At 47.0% G+C, this 17,590-nt stretch overlaps 1 protein-coding gene across 5 annotated transcripts in view; it reads left to right on the forward strand.

The window, feature by feature from the left end:
* The window catches only part of LOC123767720 (proton-coupled folate transporter), a 117,350-nt gene that overhangs the window by 96,287 nt on the left and 3,473 nt on the right, over positions 1-17,590 (forward strand). For 4 of the 5 annotated variants that reach the window (XR_011225585.1, XM_069317156.1, XM_069317153.1 and 1 more), the window contains exons 2-5: positions 4,828-5,845; positions 9,087-9,182; positions 16,360-16,503; positions 17,173-17,256. Coding sequence is in view for 4 of the 5 variants with exons in the window: in XM_069317153.1 (XP_069173254.1) it covers positions 4,828-5,845; positions 9,087-9,182; positions 16,360-16,503; positions 17,173-17,256 (1,342 nt within the window). In the remaining variant the exon portion in view is untranslated. Of the gene's footprint in view, positions 1-1,434; positions 3,143-4,827; positions 5,846-9,086; positions 9,183-16,359; positions 16,504-17,172; positions 17,257-17,590 lie in introns of those variants that run through there. The other variant, XM_069317154.1, reaches the window with a different exon arrangement.

The following is a 17,590-nucleotide window of genomic DNA, read 5'->3' on the forward strand; positions in this document are numbered from 1 at the left end:
AACAATAATCATGTCAATTAGAAGATTCACTCTGGCCTGGCCAACTTACTGCAGGATTCACATAAGCTCACAATGGATATATGAGTCTATCAGATAGATTTCAATATATTTTCCCCCAAGTATATCCCCCTTCGACATTCGTATTGCCATCCTGAACATACCCTTCCTGGACATATTCACTGAAAGGTATATATATATATATATATATATATATATATATATATATATATATATATATATATATATATATATATATATATATATATATAATATGACATTTTCGTTATAGTCATATTCCTTCCTAACAACTTGTTCACTGTTCTGGGCACATTTCTAGATATATTCCCCCTGGACATATTCTCATTGACATATTCTCCTGGACATATTCTCCCTGGAAATATTACCCCCGTGGACAGAGGTATACGCCAGAGATATACCCGTCAGTATACTCATTATGGGAATATAGTTTCCTTGCAAATTTGAAAGGCATATTAAGTGTTACAATATATCACAATATACCCCCACACTGGACATATATATCAGGTATGTTAATTACCAGACATATTACAGGATATATTCCCCTCCCCCAGACGCGTGTCAGGATATATCCCCCCCCCCCAGACGCGTGTCAGGATATATCCCCAAGACATATTCTCATCAGATAATCTCCCGTGAAATTTATCCAAGAATAACAGCTTAAAACCATATATAGAGCAATACACATAATAACAGTATGGATATACAGGGATAAGAAGAGGGAAGAGGGGGAATATGAGAAAGAGGAGGGGGAGAATGGAGGAAGAAGAGAAGAAAGAGGAGGGGGAGAATGGAGGAAGAAGAGAAGAAAGAAAAATCGGCTTTGAAAGACAAATGTCAACTAAAGCAGTCTTCTTCAAACCACAGTTACAAGCTGACGAAATGAACATTAACGAGGGAGCGAGAGAGAGAGAGAGAGAGAGAGAGAGACAGAGAGAGTGACAGAGAGAGAGAGAGAGAGAGAGAGAGAGAGAGAGAGAGAGAGAGAGAGAGAGAGAGAGAGAGAGAGACAGAGAGAGAGACAGAGAGAGAGACAGAGAGAGAGAGAGACAGAGAGAGAGAGAGACAGAGAGAGTGACAGAGAGAGAGAGAGAGAGAGAGAGAGAGAGAGAGAGAGACAGAGAGAGAGAGAGAGAGAGAGAGAGAGAGAGAGAGACAGAGAGAGTGACAGAGAGAGAGAGAGAGAGAGAGAGAGAGAGAGAGAGAGAGAGACAGAGAGACAGACAGAGAGAGAGAGAGAGAGAGAGAGAGAGAGAGAGAGAGAGAGAGAGAGAGAGAGAGAGACAGAGAGAGTGACAGAGAGAGAGAGAGAGAGAGAGAGAGAGAGAGAGAGAGAGAGAGAGAGAGAGAGAGAGAGAGAGAGAGAGAGAGACAGAGAGACACAGAGAGAGAGAGAGAGAGAGAGAGAGAGAGAGAGAGAGAGAGAGAGAGAGAGAGAGAGAGAGAGAGAGAGAGAGAGATAGAGTCAATGACTGACAGATATTCACCGTTAGATGGAGATTTAATGGGTCTTTGACCTAAATACATATTATTTATCCTTGACATTTGACAACGTTACCAACTTCACTGCTCACACCTGCTGGCACCGTTACTGACATCCTTTTGCTGGTATGTGTGACAAACTTGGGTGACATCGCCAATGATCCCTGACATCAAAAGTTATAGCTGATACGCCTCTTAATACCCTTTTTGGCACATCTGAAAATCACTGTTGATATCACTGCTCACTGTCAACCAGGGGGCTAGATTCATGAAGCAGTTACGCAAGTACTTACGAACGTGTACATCTTTCCTCAATCTTTGACGGCTTTGGTTACATTTATTAAACAGTTTACAAGCATGAAAACTTGCCAATCAACTGTTGTTATTGTTATAAACAGCCTCCTGGTGCTTCGGAGCTCATTAACTGTTTAATATTATAAACAAAGCTGCCAAAGATTGAGAAAAGATGCACAGGTTCGTAAGTGCTTGTGTAACGTCTTCGTGAATCTGGCCCCTGATGTTTACGCTTGACACCTCACGACATCGACCACATCTGTTGATAAACAAGGTTCATTGAGCGTCTCGAGTGATATAATATTACCTCAAGGTTAACCTCGAGGTCTTATTCCCTCGACGCTCTCAGAGTCATCTCAGTCTTGCTGAAGACACTTTGTATAATTTGTATTCGACTGTCGACTTTGTACCGATGGTTCGTTCATTGACCAGATGTGGAAATGATATTAACAACATATAAATCTATGATATTATTATAATGTTAAGCTTCATTTAAATGCAAATAATATTTCTCATTGTTTTGTACTGTCACTATCTACGAACGTTCACTTCAATCACTGGTTGACGGAGATAATAATGGGTTGGTAATGAGTTGGGGTGGATTTGAGGGTTAAGGTTGTAATAGGCTGGATGAATGACACGATAGAAGGACGTTGGGCGAGGACGCAGCAAGAAGCATGCAGGGGTCTCGTGAAGACGGCTTCAGTGGCCAGGGAGGAGCTGGAGAGAACGGGAACTTGGGGGAGTAGTCCAGTTAGTGGTGTCCTCCCGCAGCCGGAGAAGGTTGTGAGGGCTGACTCCCGCCAGGACCTGGAGGTGAGGAGTGGCCGGGGGAATGGAGGACCTTGGACTTGAAGTGTGTAGCGGGGGTGTGGTCCGCGGCCAGGATTGGCTCGCGACTCGCTCTTTTGCGCGCCCGTCACCGTTATTGATTGGTCCCGTTTTCTACCTCTTCGTCTGGGCGAGCGCGCTGGTTTGCCAAGACAAGGCACAGTTGTCATTGTTGTGTCAGTAGCGTGGCCTGTGCAGCTTCCCAATCACTTCCTAAGATCAACAATCATGGTGTCACAGTGTACCAATATGTGGCATCAGTGCCGCTATTGGTTGCTTCACCAAGAAGTTTGGAGTGATCTCAGGTTGGTGAGAGAGAGAGAGAGGGAGCAAGGGAAGAAAATATGGTGCGAGGTGCGCAGTGGAGGCTGCGCAGCGGCGGGCACGAGGTTACAAAGACCAGCGCCGCTCTGAAGAAGGTTTACTAAAGCAGAGAACTGCACCCCGGGATCACCATAGCACCCTCAGCCTCCGCCCAGTCATGAAGCCTCCTGCTATTGTACGAGTCTCCGCTTCTCTCCGTACTAACCCGTTTTCTATTTTCAGGACATGTCCTCTAATGCAATGTTTTGTTTGCAAATATATGCCAATATATAAGATCTATGATGAATACCTTTTTAGGACAATTATATATATATATATATATATATATATATATATATATATATATATATATATATATATATATATATATATATATAATGTCCCTCCTACTTTAGTCATAATTATTTATATTTACGATTCAACTTAATGGAAAACTTGAAGTTAATTATTGACGCGTAACGTAAACTTATCATAAGTTTTTGTAGATGAAATTGCATATTATTTAATTTAACTTAGTTATATACTCATAAAATAATTGATTAATTAATTAATATTTTTTGAGGGTGACTTTTAGCTCGTAGCTTCAAGTGTGTGTTGGAGGGACTCGTAGCCTCAAATGTATGTTGGAGGGACTCGTAACCTCAAGTGTGTTGGAGGACTCGTAGCTTCAAGTGTGTGTTGGAGGACTCGTAGCCTCAAGTGTGTTGGAGGGACTCGTAGCATCAAGTGTGTGTTGGAGGACTCGTAGCTTCAAGTGTGTGTTGGAGGACTCATAGCTTCAAGTGTGTGTTGGAGGACTCGTAATCTCAAGTGTGTTGGAGGGACTCGTAACCTCAAGTGTGTTGGAGGGACTCGTAGCCTCAAGTGTGTTGGAGGACTCGTAACTTCAAGTGTGTTGGAGGGACTCGTAGCCTCAAGTGTGTTGGAGGACTCGTAGCCTCAAGTGTGTTGGAGGACTCGTAGCCTCAAGTGTGTTGGAGGACTCGTAACCTCAAGTGTGTGTTGGAGGGACTCGTAGCCTCAAGTGTGTGTTGGAGGGACTCGTAGCCTCAAGTGTGTGTTGGAGGACTCGTAGCCTCAAGTGTGTGTTGGAGGGACTCGTAGCCTCAAGTGTGTGTTAGAGGGACTCATAACCTCAAGTGTGTGTGTTGGAGGGACTCGTAACCTCAAGTGTGTGTTGGAGGGACTCGTAGCCTCAAGTGTGTGTTGGAGGGACTCGTAACCTCAAGTGTGTGTTGGAGGGACTCGTAACCTCAAGTGTGTGTGTTGGAGGGACTCGTAGCTCAAGTGTGTGTTGGAGAGACTCGTAACCTCAAGTGTGTTGGAGGACTCGTAGCTTCAAGTGTGTTGGAGGACTCGTAGCCTCAAGTGTGTGTTGGAGGACTCGTAGCCTCAAGTGTGTGTTGGAGGGACTCGTAACCTCAAGTGTGTGTTGGAGGGACTCGTAACCTCAAGTGTGTTGGAGGGACTCGTAGCCTCAAGTGTGTTGGAGGGACTCGTAACCTCAAGTGTGCGTTGGAGGGACTCGTAACCTCAAGTGTGCGTTGGAGGGACTCGTAACCTCAAGTATGTTGGAGGGACTCGTAGCCTCAAGTGTGAGCTGGGGGGGGGGGTGATATAACAGCTCCAGAGCCCTGCGGAGGCGCCAAGCTGTGTATAGTGAGGCTTGTGGTGAGTGACGCCTCACCTCACACCCTCACCACTCACAGTTACGGTGTCTGCTTCTCGGTGTTTACAAACCCCAGTGACTGTCTTCCAAGCACAGTCTCTCTCCCTATCGTAATGTATATACTTATAATTATTAATAATTAGCAGGTACCAAACTGGAAAAGTCACACACACATGTTTATCTTCCATCAGAGACGGATCAAATGTGTGGGATTACCGGAGAGGAAGGTGGGCGAGGAGGCCCTTCAGGAGCGGTCGTTGGCACCCCCCGCGACGGCCCTGGCACTCTGGCTCAAGCTTCGCGCCATCTTCTCCCTCTTGGCGGTGGAGCCAGTCATGCTCCTCGACGGCCTCGCCTACTCCGTCATGATCGTCTTCGTCGAAGACCTCCAGTTGGATAAGATCTGCCGCGTGAATCTCAACTTCACAGCGGAGGTGTGTGCGAATCTTTCCCGCCATCAGGAGGAAAATATCCTGGTGCAGAAGTCTTTGAGTATCTTCGGGATGTATAATGGGATCATCATGTCCTTCATCCCCTTCTTTTTTATCCTGTTTATGGGTGCTTGGAGCGACAAGTACGGCAGGAAGGTGCCGCTCTACATCGCTACCCTGGGGCACTTCTGCTGGGCAGGCGGGTACCTGCTCAACTCTTGGGTCGTGGAGTGGCCGGTCGAGTTCCTGCTTGTGGCCGCATTGTTCGATTCCCTTGGTGGCGGCACCGTCTCCTTCCTCACTGCTGCCAACGCTTACCTCAGCGACGTCACCTCCGAAGAGTCCAGAACCATGCGGGTGGGTCTCGCCAACAGCATCTGGTACCTGGGTGGACCCATCGGTACCCTCGTTGGTTATTACATTAAGAACTTCGGAGGCTACCAGGCGCTCTTCGGCACTTCGCTGCTCATGCACTGCGTCTCCCTCACCTACCTATTCTTCCTGCCTGAGAGTCACGGGCCCTTCGTCAAGTCCAAGTCCTCGGAGAAGCAGGAGGAGCAGAGTGGCGCCAAGTCCTGCGTCACGATATCACTCAAGAGACCGAGTGAGGTGGCGGGGTCAACCACTAAGATATCCCTGTGGAAGATGATCATTGATTTCTTCAACTACGAGCGAATAGTGGACTCGTTCCGCTGTACCTTCAAGGCTAGAGGAGGGCTCGTACGAGCCTTCATCCTTCTCCTTATCCTGTGTAATCTACTTCGTCGACTCGGTCGTGGTAAGTGAAAAAACTTTCTTTTCTCTCGATGTTTGTTAAGCAATCCGGTCGTTGAAGAGTTGAGAGTATGGAAATTTCCAGTGACAGAGACGGTCGAGGGGCCGAGGTTGCCTTAGTCTAGCTCGGTACCTAGAGTGTGATGACGGGCAGGAACCGGCCCAGAATACATTAACAATGCTTGCATTGCCCACACACATTACCTCGGTGTTCTTGCCTACCATTCTACCTGCCTTAGGCAGCCTCATTGGGCACAAACACAAAGGCGTTCAATTATCTTTAATAACGTAGCGAGAACGCGCCATTTGTATCGTTAACATTAATCACTGAACCATTACCTTCAGCCTAGTAACAGTGTGAGTGGGTAATCATTACAGTTTTTTGAGGAGAAACTTGTCATCATTTTGTACTTTTTTTTGTTGATCATTCATTTGGACTTTAAAATTCTGCTCACTCGTGTGGTTAATGGTGAGAGTGCGTGGAGGGAGGTGAGGTTGTGTGGTGAACACAAGGTCAGCGGGGCTATAGCTGCTGCCTCAGTTATTGTCCACCTCGACCACTCTGCTAGATCAGTGACAGTATAGATGGTTACCCTATCACACTGCCAAGGTCCTCGGACCAGTTCTCTGTCTGTCTCTGCCTCTCTCTCTCTCTCTCTCTCTCTCTCTCTCTCTCTCTCTCTCTCTCTCTCTCTCTCTCTCTCTCTCTCTCTGTCTCTCTCTCTCTGTCTCTCTCTCTCTCTCTCTCTCTCTCTCTCTCTCTCTCTCTCTCTCTCTCACTCTCACACACACACACACACACACACACACCCATATAGTATGTACACCTGACAGGTAAATGTAGCTTTTAATGGTTATTGGGTGATATCTTTACTTTGGTTTTCTGTAGTCGAAATATTTAGGAGAGGAAATTATTTGAGTTACTCAAATAATTTTTCCAGCATATTTATAACATACATAATGTATATTTAAACACTCATACTCCACATTCACACTCATACATGAACACACTCAAACAGCTCTTTCTCCTGATGATGCCCTTACCTTACTATGTAGCTCCCTGTGTATTCTCTTTCACCTAAAAATAAAGCACAAGAATAGAGCTAAATGATGCCTTACTACAGCACATTTGTTCCTGAAGAGTAGGAGGTAACATGTTTACGACATACTAGATTCCTAAAGGCATTGAGAAAGTGGACAAAAAATGATATGTTTAGCATGGATCATGACAAGAGGGCATGTTTTTAAATAATAAATAAATAAATGTATATTCAGGTAAGGTACATATATACAAGAGATTTTACAAAATCTCGTTTATAAACGTGACGATCAGAGGCGCCATAAGGACTCAAGAAAGTCACTCTTAAGTGTAAGAAACTCACTCTTAAGTGTAAGAAACTCACTCTTAAGAGTAAGAAACTCAGTCTTAAGTGTAAGAAACTCACTCTTAAGTGTAAGAAATTCACTCTTAAGTGTAAGAAACTCACTCTTAAGTGTAAGAAACTCACTCTTAAGTGTAAGAGCAGCGAGCAAGTGGCATGAGGTAAAAGGAAAGTAACAGAGGTTAACTCCAGACATAGTTTTAACTAGTAGGTATGATAAGAAACTGCAGGTTCTTCCTCCAAACACATATAATAAATACACGCTCTTTCACTCATGCTTGTGACTCATCCATCACTGGAGTATGTGTGGTGCAAGGGGAGGCAGGCAGAGCTTCCATCCCCGATCCCCCCTATATTCCCCCATCCCCCCCCCCTACCCTCACCCATCCTCCTGTCCCCCCTCACAGTCTTAGCTCCCCTCCCACCACCCCCCAACCCCCCACCTCCTCTTCAAGTAACAGTACACAAGGACGGAGGCAACACCCGTAGCGTTAGTGGTGATGATGGTGACGTGGGAGTCGTAGATGGTGGTGTCACGGGTAGAAGTAGTGGTAGATGTAGTGGTAGATGTAGATGATACAGTCCGGTGCTGGAGAAGAACTAAGGGAACTATCAGGGGGGAGATAGCACCAAGCCATTACGACTATCTAGCACTTGGAAGAGGGTTAGGGTACGGATTTGGGATGGGACGGATGGTTAGGAATGGTGCCTAACCACTTGGACGGTCGGGGATTGAACGCCGACCTCCATGAAGCGAGACCGTTGCTCTACCGTCCTGCCTGGGGAAGAGCAGCTAGCATTTGTGACGTTTCTAGAGAGGACAGCGCCTCCACCTTCTTAAGACACTTCTACATGAATGTGATGTTCAGGGCCAGACCTTGAGACACACTCTGGAGCCTTGTGGGTGGTGTGGAAGAGGAGCAGGATGGTGTGGAATAGGTGTGGGACCGCGTGTGTGAGAGGGTGTGGGGATGGTGGGATAGAGTTAAAACACACCAATAGAGGAAAAGAAGCGACTGGAATCCTGCATCATATATGACAAAGAGCTGTGGCTGTGTCACTCTGCCATCGTTATGACACATGTTCCAGTGGTACAGAGTTCATACTGGCTCTGCCACAACAACATCTTCAAGTAGAATGGCAACTCCAGTGTTTCCAGTTGATGGTCTTACACCAGTTCCGTCCTGGAAGCTCACTAGATCCGTCCTGGAATCTATCATTTCCCTCCTGGAAGCTCACACTAGCTTCCTGGAAGGTCTGGGACTCGAGGGACCGGCTGTGAGGAGCCTGTCTTACACATACCATCTGGCCTGGCTACTCTACCTGCTCCTCTCACCACTAAAACACCTCGCATCTCCCGTGTTAAGCTAGACGTAATGTAAACAAATATAATTTAGACAACGTAAATGTTAGCAAATTTATTTTAACAGATTTCATACCCTACTTCTGTCTTCTCTCTCTCTCTGTCTCTCTCTCTCTCTCTCTCTCTCTCTCTCTCTCTCTCTCTCTCTCTCTCTCTCTCTCTCTCTCTCTCTCTCTCTCTCTCTCTCTCTCTCTCTGTTTTTGTGTTATTTCGTGTTCTCTTCATCGGTCCATCCCTACTTCCTTTCTTTCCCTCTCTCCCTCTTCTCTCTCTCCCCCTTCCCTCATTCCCCCCCCCCCTCCCTCTCTACCCACAATGCAAAAGACCTTAAAATCTATTTTGTGTGATGTCGCTTTTAAAACTATTTGTGGTCTTCTTCTGTAAAGAATATTATGCTCATCTTCGGCAACTATTCTCGTGTTGGTCTGTCTGTTACTAACGACTGTATTGACCCCTGTATCTATCCTGTATTTATGCTGTGTTTCCCTTGTATCCTACAGGAGCCTACATGTACCTGTTCACCCGCCGGGTGCTGGGGTGGAAGGCGACGGAATACAGCAAGTGGGTGACCTACAAGAACCTCCTGGCAGCCATTGGTGAGTCTCTGGCACACACACACACACACACACACACACACACACACACACACACACACACACACACATACACACACACACACACACACACACACACACACACACACAGACCCTGGACACGTAATCCTGTGGTCCCGGGTTCGATTCCCGGCGAGAAACAATGGGCAGAGTTTCTTTCACCCTGAATGCCCCCCTGTTACCTAGCAGTAAATAGGTACCTGGGAGTTAGTCAGCTGTTACGGGCTGCTTCCTGGTGTGTGTGTGTGTGTGTGTGGTATGGAAGAAAAGTCGTTAGTAAACAGTTGATTGACAGTTGAGAGGCGGGCCGAAAGAGCAGAGCTCTTTAGCATAGCACACGATGTTTACTACTAACACTACTACTACTACTACTACTCTCGCCTTCATGAATGAACCTCGTCCCATTCAACTAGCGCTGCCTCTCACCCACACCTCCACACACACACACACACAGGAGGGCCCCTCACCCCTGTTTTACGTGTGTCTCTCATACCATCCTTACCTGTGACCGCCTTGAGCCTCGCTCCCTGCCCACCCCACGACTGGTTTTTCCCCTTTGCTCAGTCCTGTAATTTTAAGAGCATACGGGTGTGGCAGCTACCTGCTGGCTGAATTGTGTAGGTTCACTCAGTGGAAGCCTTGGCTGATGGGAGAGAGAGAGAGAGAGAGAGAGAGAGAGAGAGAGAGAGAGAGAGAGAGAGAGAGAGAGAGAGAGAGAGAGAGAGAGAGAGAGAGAGAGAGAGAGAGAGAGAGAGGGGGGGGGGGGAGGGAGGGAGAGGGGGGAGGTAGGGGGTCGTGAGTAAAGAGGGGTTCAGCTGGAACATTACTTTAATGCATCCTGGTAAAGGATTTCCTTCTCTGTATCCTGGTTGCTCTAATGGGCCCGTCATGGAGGCCAGTCTCGCACACCCACACGCACGCAAGCACACACTCGTGTGTGTGTGTGTGTGTGTGTGTGTGTGTGTGTGTGTGTGTGTGTGTGTGTGTGTGTACTCACCTAATTGTGCTTGCGGGGGTTGAGCTTTGGCTCTTTGGTCCCGCCTCTCAACTGTCAATCAACTGGTGTACAGATTCCTGAGCCTACTGTGCTCTATCATATCTACATTTGAAACTGTGTATGGAGTCAGCCTCCACCACATCACTTCCTAGTGCATTCCATTTATTAACTACTCTGACACTGAAAAAATTCTTTCTAACGTCTCTGTGGCTCATCTGGGTACTAAGTTTCCACCTGTGTCCCCTTGTTCGTGTCCCACCCGTGCTGAAGAGTTTGTCTTTGTCCACCCTGTCAATTCCCCTGAGAATTTTGTAGGTGGTTATCATGTCTCCCCTTACTCTTCTGTTTTCCAGGGATGTGAGGTTCAGGTTCTGTGTGTGTGTGTGTGTGTGTGTGTGTGTGTGTGTGTGTGTGTGTGTGTGTGTGTGTGTGTGTGTGTGTGTGTGTGTGTGTGTTTACTAGTTGTGTTTTACGGGGGTTGAGCTTTGCTCTTTCGGCCCGCCTCTCAACTGTTTACTAACTACTTTTTTTTTTTTCCACACCACACACACACACCCCAGGAAGCAGCCCGTGACAGCTGACTAACTCCCAGGTACCTATTTACTGCTAGGTAACAGGGGCATTCAGGGTGAAAGAAACTTTGCCCATTTGTTTCTGCCTCGTGCGGGAATCGAACCCGCGCCACAGAATTACGAATCCTGCGCGCTATCCACCAGGCTACGATGCCCCCCTACGATGTGTGTGTGTGTGTGTGTGTGTGTGTGTGTGTGTGTGTGTGTGTGTGTGTGTGTGTGTTTGTGTGTGTGTGTGTGTGTGTGTGTGTGTGTGTGTGTGTGTGTGTGTGTGTGTGTGTGTGTGTGTACTCACCTAGTTGTACTCACCTAGTTGTGTTTGCGGGGGTTGAGCTCTGGCTCTTTGGTCCCGCCTCTCAACCGTCAATCAACAGGTGTACAGATTCCTGAGCCTATCGGGCTCTGTCATATCTACACTTGAAACTGTGTATGGAGTCAGCCTCCACCACATCACCCCCTAATGCATTCCATTTGTCAACCACTCTGACACTAAAAAAGTTCTTTCTAATATCTCTGTGGCTCATTTGGGCACTCAGTTTCCACCTGTGTCCCCTTGTGCGTGTTCCCCTTGTGTTAAATAGACTGTCTTTATCTACCCTATCAATCCCCTTCAGAATCTTGAATGTGGTGATCATGTCCCCCCTAACTCTTCTGTCTTCCAGCGAAGTGAGGTTTAATTCCCGTAGTCTCTCCTCGTAGCTCATACCTCTCAGCTCGGGTACTAGTCTGGTGGCAAACCTTAGAACCTTTTCCAGTTTAGTCTTATCCTTGACAAGATATGGACTCCATGCTGGGGCTGCATACTCCAGGATTGGCCTGACATATGTGGTATACAAAGTTCTGAATGATTCTTTACACAAGTTTCTGAATGCCGTTCGTATGTTGGCCAGCCTGGCATATGCCGCTGATGTTATCCGCTTGATATGTGCTGCAGGAGACAGGTCTGGCGTGATATCAACCCCCAAGTCTTTTTCCTTCTCTGACTCCTGAAGAATTTCCTCTCCCAGATGATACCTTGTATCTGGCCTCCTGCTCCCTACACCTATCTTCATTACATTACATTTGGTTGGGTTAAACTCTAACAACCATTTGTTCGACCATTCCTTCAGCTTGTCTAGGTCTTCTTGAAGCCTCAAACAGTCCTCTTCTGTTTTAATCCTTCTCATAATTTTAGCATCGTCCGCAAACATTGAGAGAAATGAATCGATACCCTCCGGGAGATCATTTACATATATCAGAAACAAGATAGGACCGAGTTCAGAGCCCTGTGGGACTCCACTGGTGACTTCACGCCAATCGGAGGTCTCACCCCTCACCGTAACTCTCTGCTTCCTATTGCTTAGATACTCCCTTATCCACTGGAGCACCTTACCAGCTACACCTGCCTGTCTCTCCAGCTTATGTACCAGCCTCTTATGCGGTACTGTGTCAAAGGCTTTCCGACAATCCAAGAAAATGCAGTCCGCCCAGCCCTCTCTTTCTTGCTTAATCTGTGTCACCTGATCGTAGAATTCTATCAAGCCTGTAAGGCAAGATTTACCCTCCCTGAATCCATGTTGGCGATTTGTCACGAAGTCCCTTCTCTCCAGATGTGTTACCAGGTTTTTTCTCACGATCTTCTCCATCACCTTGCATGGTGATGGAGAAGATCGTGAGAAAAAACCTGGTAACACATCTGGAGAGAAGGGATTTCGTGACAAATCGCCAACATGGATTCAGGGAGGGTAAATCTTGCCTTACAGGCTTGATAGAATTCTACGATCAGGTGACACAGATTAAGCAAGAAAGAGAGGGCTGGGCGGACTGCATTTTCTTGGATTGTCGGAAAGCCTTTGACACAGTACCGCATAAGAGGCTGGTACATAAGCTGGTGTGTGTGTGTGTACACATGCACACACAACCGTTAGTTAACGAATGGAATGCATTAGGCAATGATGTGGTGGAGGCTGACTCCACACACAGTTTTAAATGTAGATATGGCAGAGCCCAGTAGGCTCAGGAACCTGTACACCAGTTGATTGACAGTGGAGAGGCTTGACCAAAGAGCCAGAGCTCATCCCCCGCAAACACAATTAGGTAAGTTACACTAGGTAAGTACACACACACACACACACATTACACACAAAAATAAGGCAGGACAGAGAAGGATGGGCAGATGGCATATTTCAGGACTGCCAAAAAGTCTTTGATACAGTACCACACACGCGAGATTACTACACAACCTCGACAAGCAAGTAAGCGGAAAAGTACTAACATGGGGGTAAAAAATTACCTAACAGACAGGAGTCAGAGAGTAACTGTGAGGGGCGAGAAGCCGGAGTGGCGTAGTGTAACAAGCGGAGTGCCTCAAGGATCGGTGTTGGGACCTATACTCTTTATCATTTAAGTAAACGATCTATCTACAGGAGGTATTTAATAATATGTCATTGTTTTAAGACGATCTCAAACTAATGAGAAGAGTTGTGACAGATGAGGATTGTAAGATTATCATGGACAACTTAAACAAGGTCCAAATTGGTCGGAGAAATGGCTACTGGAATTCAACACCAGCAAGTGTAAGGTGATGGAAATGGGAAGAAGCGTCTTGAGACCATAAAGAACAGAACACAATGAAGGCGAAAATGACCTGGAAGTGAACGTAACGCCGAACTCAACTCCGGAGGCTCATGTATATAGAAAAACCAAACACACCACATAACTGGTCCACTGGTGAGTGGACCACTGGTGAGTGGTCCACTGGTGAGTGGTCCACTGGTGAGTGGTCCACTGGTGAGTGGTCCACTGGTGAGTGGTCCACTGGTGAGTGGTCCACTGGTGAGTGGTCCACTGGTGAGTGGTCCACTGGTGAGTGGTCCACTGGTGAGTGGTCCACTGGTGAGTGGTCCACTGGTGAGTGGTCCACTGGTGAGTGGACCAGTTATCCAAACCCGTTCAGATAACATTAAGAGACGATTTGTGCACCTAATTCGTATCATTAGTGAAGATGGAGCTCAAATTCCTAATCGGGTCCACAGGCGATACATCTGGTGCAGGGACCAGATTCACGAACCAGTTACGCAAGCACTTACGAACCTGTACATCTTTTCTCAATCTTTGGCGGCTTTGTTTACAATTGTTAAACAGTTAATGAGCTCCTTAGCACCAGGAGGCTGTTTATAACAATAACAACAGTTGATTGGCAAGTTTTCATGCTGGTAAACTGTTTAATAAATATAACCAAAGCCGTCAAAGATTGAAGAAAGATGTACACGTTCCTAAGTGCTTGCGTAACTGCTTCGTGAATCTGGCCTCAGTTCTTCAGATTTTGCTCGTTGATAGTGGCGGAGACTTGACGCAGTTTTGGTCGTGTAGAGGAGGAAAGGTAGTTGTGAGAAGAAAGTGCTAAGACAATGCAATGATGTATCACACTTGGAGAAATAGCCTAAGGTACTGTATCCCTTTGAGATGTATTTTATTGTCTCGATAAACTTACTTGAACTTGTAGCACACTTGGGATGTTGGACCCGGGAAGACCCGGGTCTCTCTCCACGCTTCTCTTCTCTCTCTCTCTCTCTCTCTCTCTCTCTCTCTCTCTCTCTCTCTCTCTCTCTCTCTCTCTCTCTCTCTCTCTCTCTGTTCCAGTTGAGCAGCCCGTGACAGCTGACTAACTCCCAGGTACCTATTTACTGCTAGGTAACAGGTGCTGTTATCTGTGGTGGTGGCTCGCACTCTCTCTCTCATCATACAGGATCATCACTAAATAACCTGCAGGCGTCCTTGCTCTATACTGAACTGGGTAGTTCTACATCTCTCGCCAAGGTGTGGTGAAGACAGTCTCCGTGGTGACAAGGAAGACAGGCACCACCAGTTACCCGCCTCATCAACTTTCCACGTAACAAGCAGTTGCATCCATCGGTCAAGTTGGCCGGTGGCGCCTGACAGCTGGGTGGACAGCGCTTCGGATTCGTAGGGGTTCCGGGTTCGATCCCCGGTGGAGGCGGAGACAAATGGGCAAAATGTTTCTTTCACTCTGAATGCACGTGTTCATTAGCAGTAAATAGGTACCTGAGAGTTAGACAGCTGTTACGGGCTGTTTCCTGGGGGTGTGTAACAAAAGGGAGGCCTGGTCGAAGACCGGGCCGCGGGGACGCTAAGCCCCGCAATCATCTCAATATAACCTCAAGGTGCTCGCCACAGTCTACCTCCACCACGCTGCGTCTAGTAAGCAACCTACACGAAATGTCAAATGCCATTTATACGCCCATGTGAAAGTTCGCATAGATACGTAACTTTTTTTTGTGTGTGTTAAATGGGTCAGTTAGTAAAAGTGTCTTGAAGGTCTCGGAGAAGGGGGCGGATGAGGGGGGGAGTTTGACAGTGGGAGGATGTTAGTGTGGGAGAACAAGAGTAGTATGGCAGTGAATGGGACAGGACAGTGATCAAGAAGCTGTGGGAGGCCAGAGAAGAATGTGGTGGGAGGGGGTGCGACGTGAGAGGGGGTGCGACGTGGGAGGGGGTGCGACGTGGGAGGGGGTGCGACGTGGGAGGGGGTGCGACGTGGGAGGGGGTGCGACGTGGGAGGGGGTCATAGCATCACAATATGCAGCAACATTGGGACCGCGCATCTCGCTACAGGTCGACGAACTCGTTCTTGTCTTCGCAACACAACTTTTTGCCCGCAACAGACGGCAATTTAAACGAGTTCTGGCTTGGCCTTAAGGTTGCCACGTAAGATAATTCTGATGACAGCATTCTCGTCAGCGTTCTGTCAAGTTTTAAACAGCATAGAGTCCACCAAAGAGTTCCATTGGCATCGAGATCAGTCCCCTTGGGAGGATCCGAAATTTCTTTTAGGCCGTTGTGCTTAAATACAGGAAAATAGGTCTTGCTATAGACTGTTTCACTTCTTCCATTCTCTGATGATAATGCTGTCATCTCGGAGGCCACAATATGGCCAGGTAGTGTAAGGCTTACACACAGAAATCACAATTGCGTGGTGCATCAAATGAACAAATCCACAAGGGCCGTGACGAGGATTCGAACTTCCGTCCGAGAACATCCCAGAGGCTGCTTTAATCCCTCTGAGCTATATATATATAGCTCAGTCGATTAAGGCAGCGTCTGGGATGCTCTCGGACGCAGGTTCGAATCCTCGTCACGGCTCTTGTGAATTTGTTCAGTATAAGGCTTCATTTGTATGTAAACATACAAATATATTTTTGACTGAAATCGTTTAATAATGCTTACTTATGGTGATGTCAGCGGCATTATAGTTTGTGTGTACTTACCTTGTTGCCTAGTTGTACTTAGCTAGATGTGCTTGCGGGGGTTGAACTCTGGCTCTTTGGTCCCGCCGCTCAACTGTCAGTCAACTAATGTACAGGTTCCTGAGCCTACTGGGCTCTATCAAATCTACACTTGAAGTTGTGTGTGTGTGTGTGTGTGTGTGTGTGTGTGTGTGTGTGTGTGTGTGTGTGTGTGTGTGACAGCAAAGCAGTGCTAATAGAGACAACCCAACGAGCGAACATTTCACCACAAGAGCGCTTCGTCAAGTTCGACCCAAAACATGTCTCTCCTCCTCCCCTAAAGTGCGAACTTGCTCCTTCTGCAGGGTCGCTGGTGGCCGTACCGTTGCTGTCCCGAGGCCTGGGCGTCTCCGACAACTACCTGGCCATCCTGGGGGCCTTGGCCTCCGTCGCCGACTACACCTTCTACGGCCTCGTCTCCAAGAACGCAGAGTTCCTCGTCTGGATAGGTAAGACTCGCGATTCTCTTCGACTTCGATGTCTCCTCTCACCGGTTATTCTTCAGCTATACCCACTTCCCCGCTCACCCGAAGAGTATCTTGTCCTATATTTTGTTCGTTCGTTCGACTCCAAGTCCTGTGTAGATGGAATCAGTAAAGAAAGTCATGAATTTAAATAATTCACTGTGATCAAAGGAGGTGATAAATTGTAAACATTTGTACTCAGATTATTTTCATGTACATGATGATAAGGTGATTTTCTGAGCATTTGTAATGAGGTAACGTGCGTACGCACATGTGCTTCCGTGCACCTGTCGTGCGTGCGTGCACGTGTCGTGCTTGCGTGCACGTGTCGTGCTTGCAATATATATTTAAGGTCAAACAAAACAAGGACCGGCTGACCTCGCAGATGCAGGATTGTTGATGTCGTGACTGTGTTTCGTCAGCCACCTCAGGTGTGCTTGCACAAGCAATTAACACACTATTGCAAATCATTGTGTTTGCAAATTATGCAATATAATTGATATTTGCCCTGCAAGTCTTTCAGAGGAGAACTGTTTCGTTATACCTTGTGAAGAGTTACTTAATGAAATGTAATTATGCTTCGCTTGTTTATACTTTGGAGGATTAAGTAACCTGTAGCCCGGTGTTGACACCTGTTCCTTCCCCCCCCTGCAGCACCTGCGGCGGCGCTCCTTGTTAACTCCTGTGTCATCGCTATCAGGTCCATTCTCTCCAAGTTTGTGACGGGAGATGAGTTGGGTAAGTGTATGTGTGTACTCACCTAGTAGTGTGTGTATGTGTGTGTGTGTATACTCACCTAGTACTCACCTAGTAGTGTATGTGTGTACTCACCTAGTAGTGTGTGTATGTGTGTGTGTGTATACTCACCTAGTAGTGTATGTGTGTACTCACCTAGTAGTGTGTGTGTGTACTCACTTAGTACTCACCTAGTAGTGTGTGTGTGTACTCACTTAGTACTCACCTAGTAGTGTGTGTGTGTGTGTGTGTGTGTGTGTGTATACTCACCTAGTAGTGTATGTGTGTACTCACCTAGTAGTGTGTGTGTGTGTGTGTGTATACTCACCTAGTAGTG

The sequence above is a fragment of the Procambarus clarkii genome, chromosome 86, assembly GCF_040958095.1.
Source record: "Procambarus clarkii isolate CNS0578487 chromosome 86, FALCON_Pclarkii_2.0, whole genome shotgun sequence".
NCBI lineage: Eukaryota > Metazoa > Arthropoda > Malacostraca > Decapoda > Cambaridae > Procambarus > Procambarus clarkii.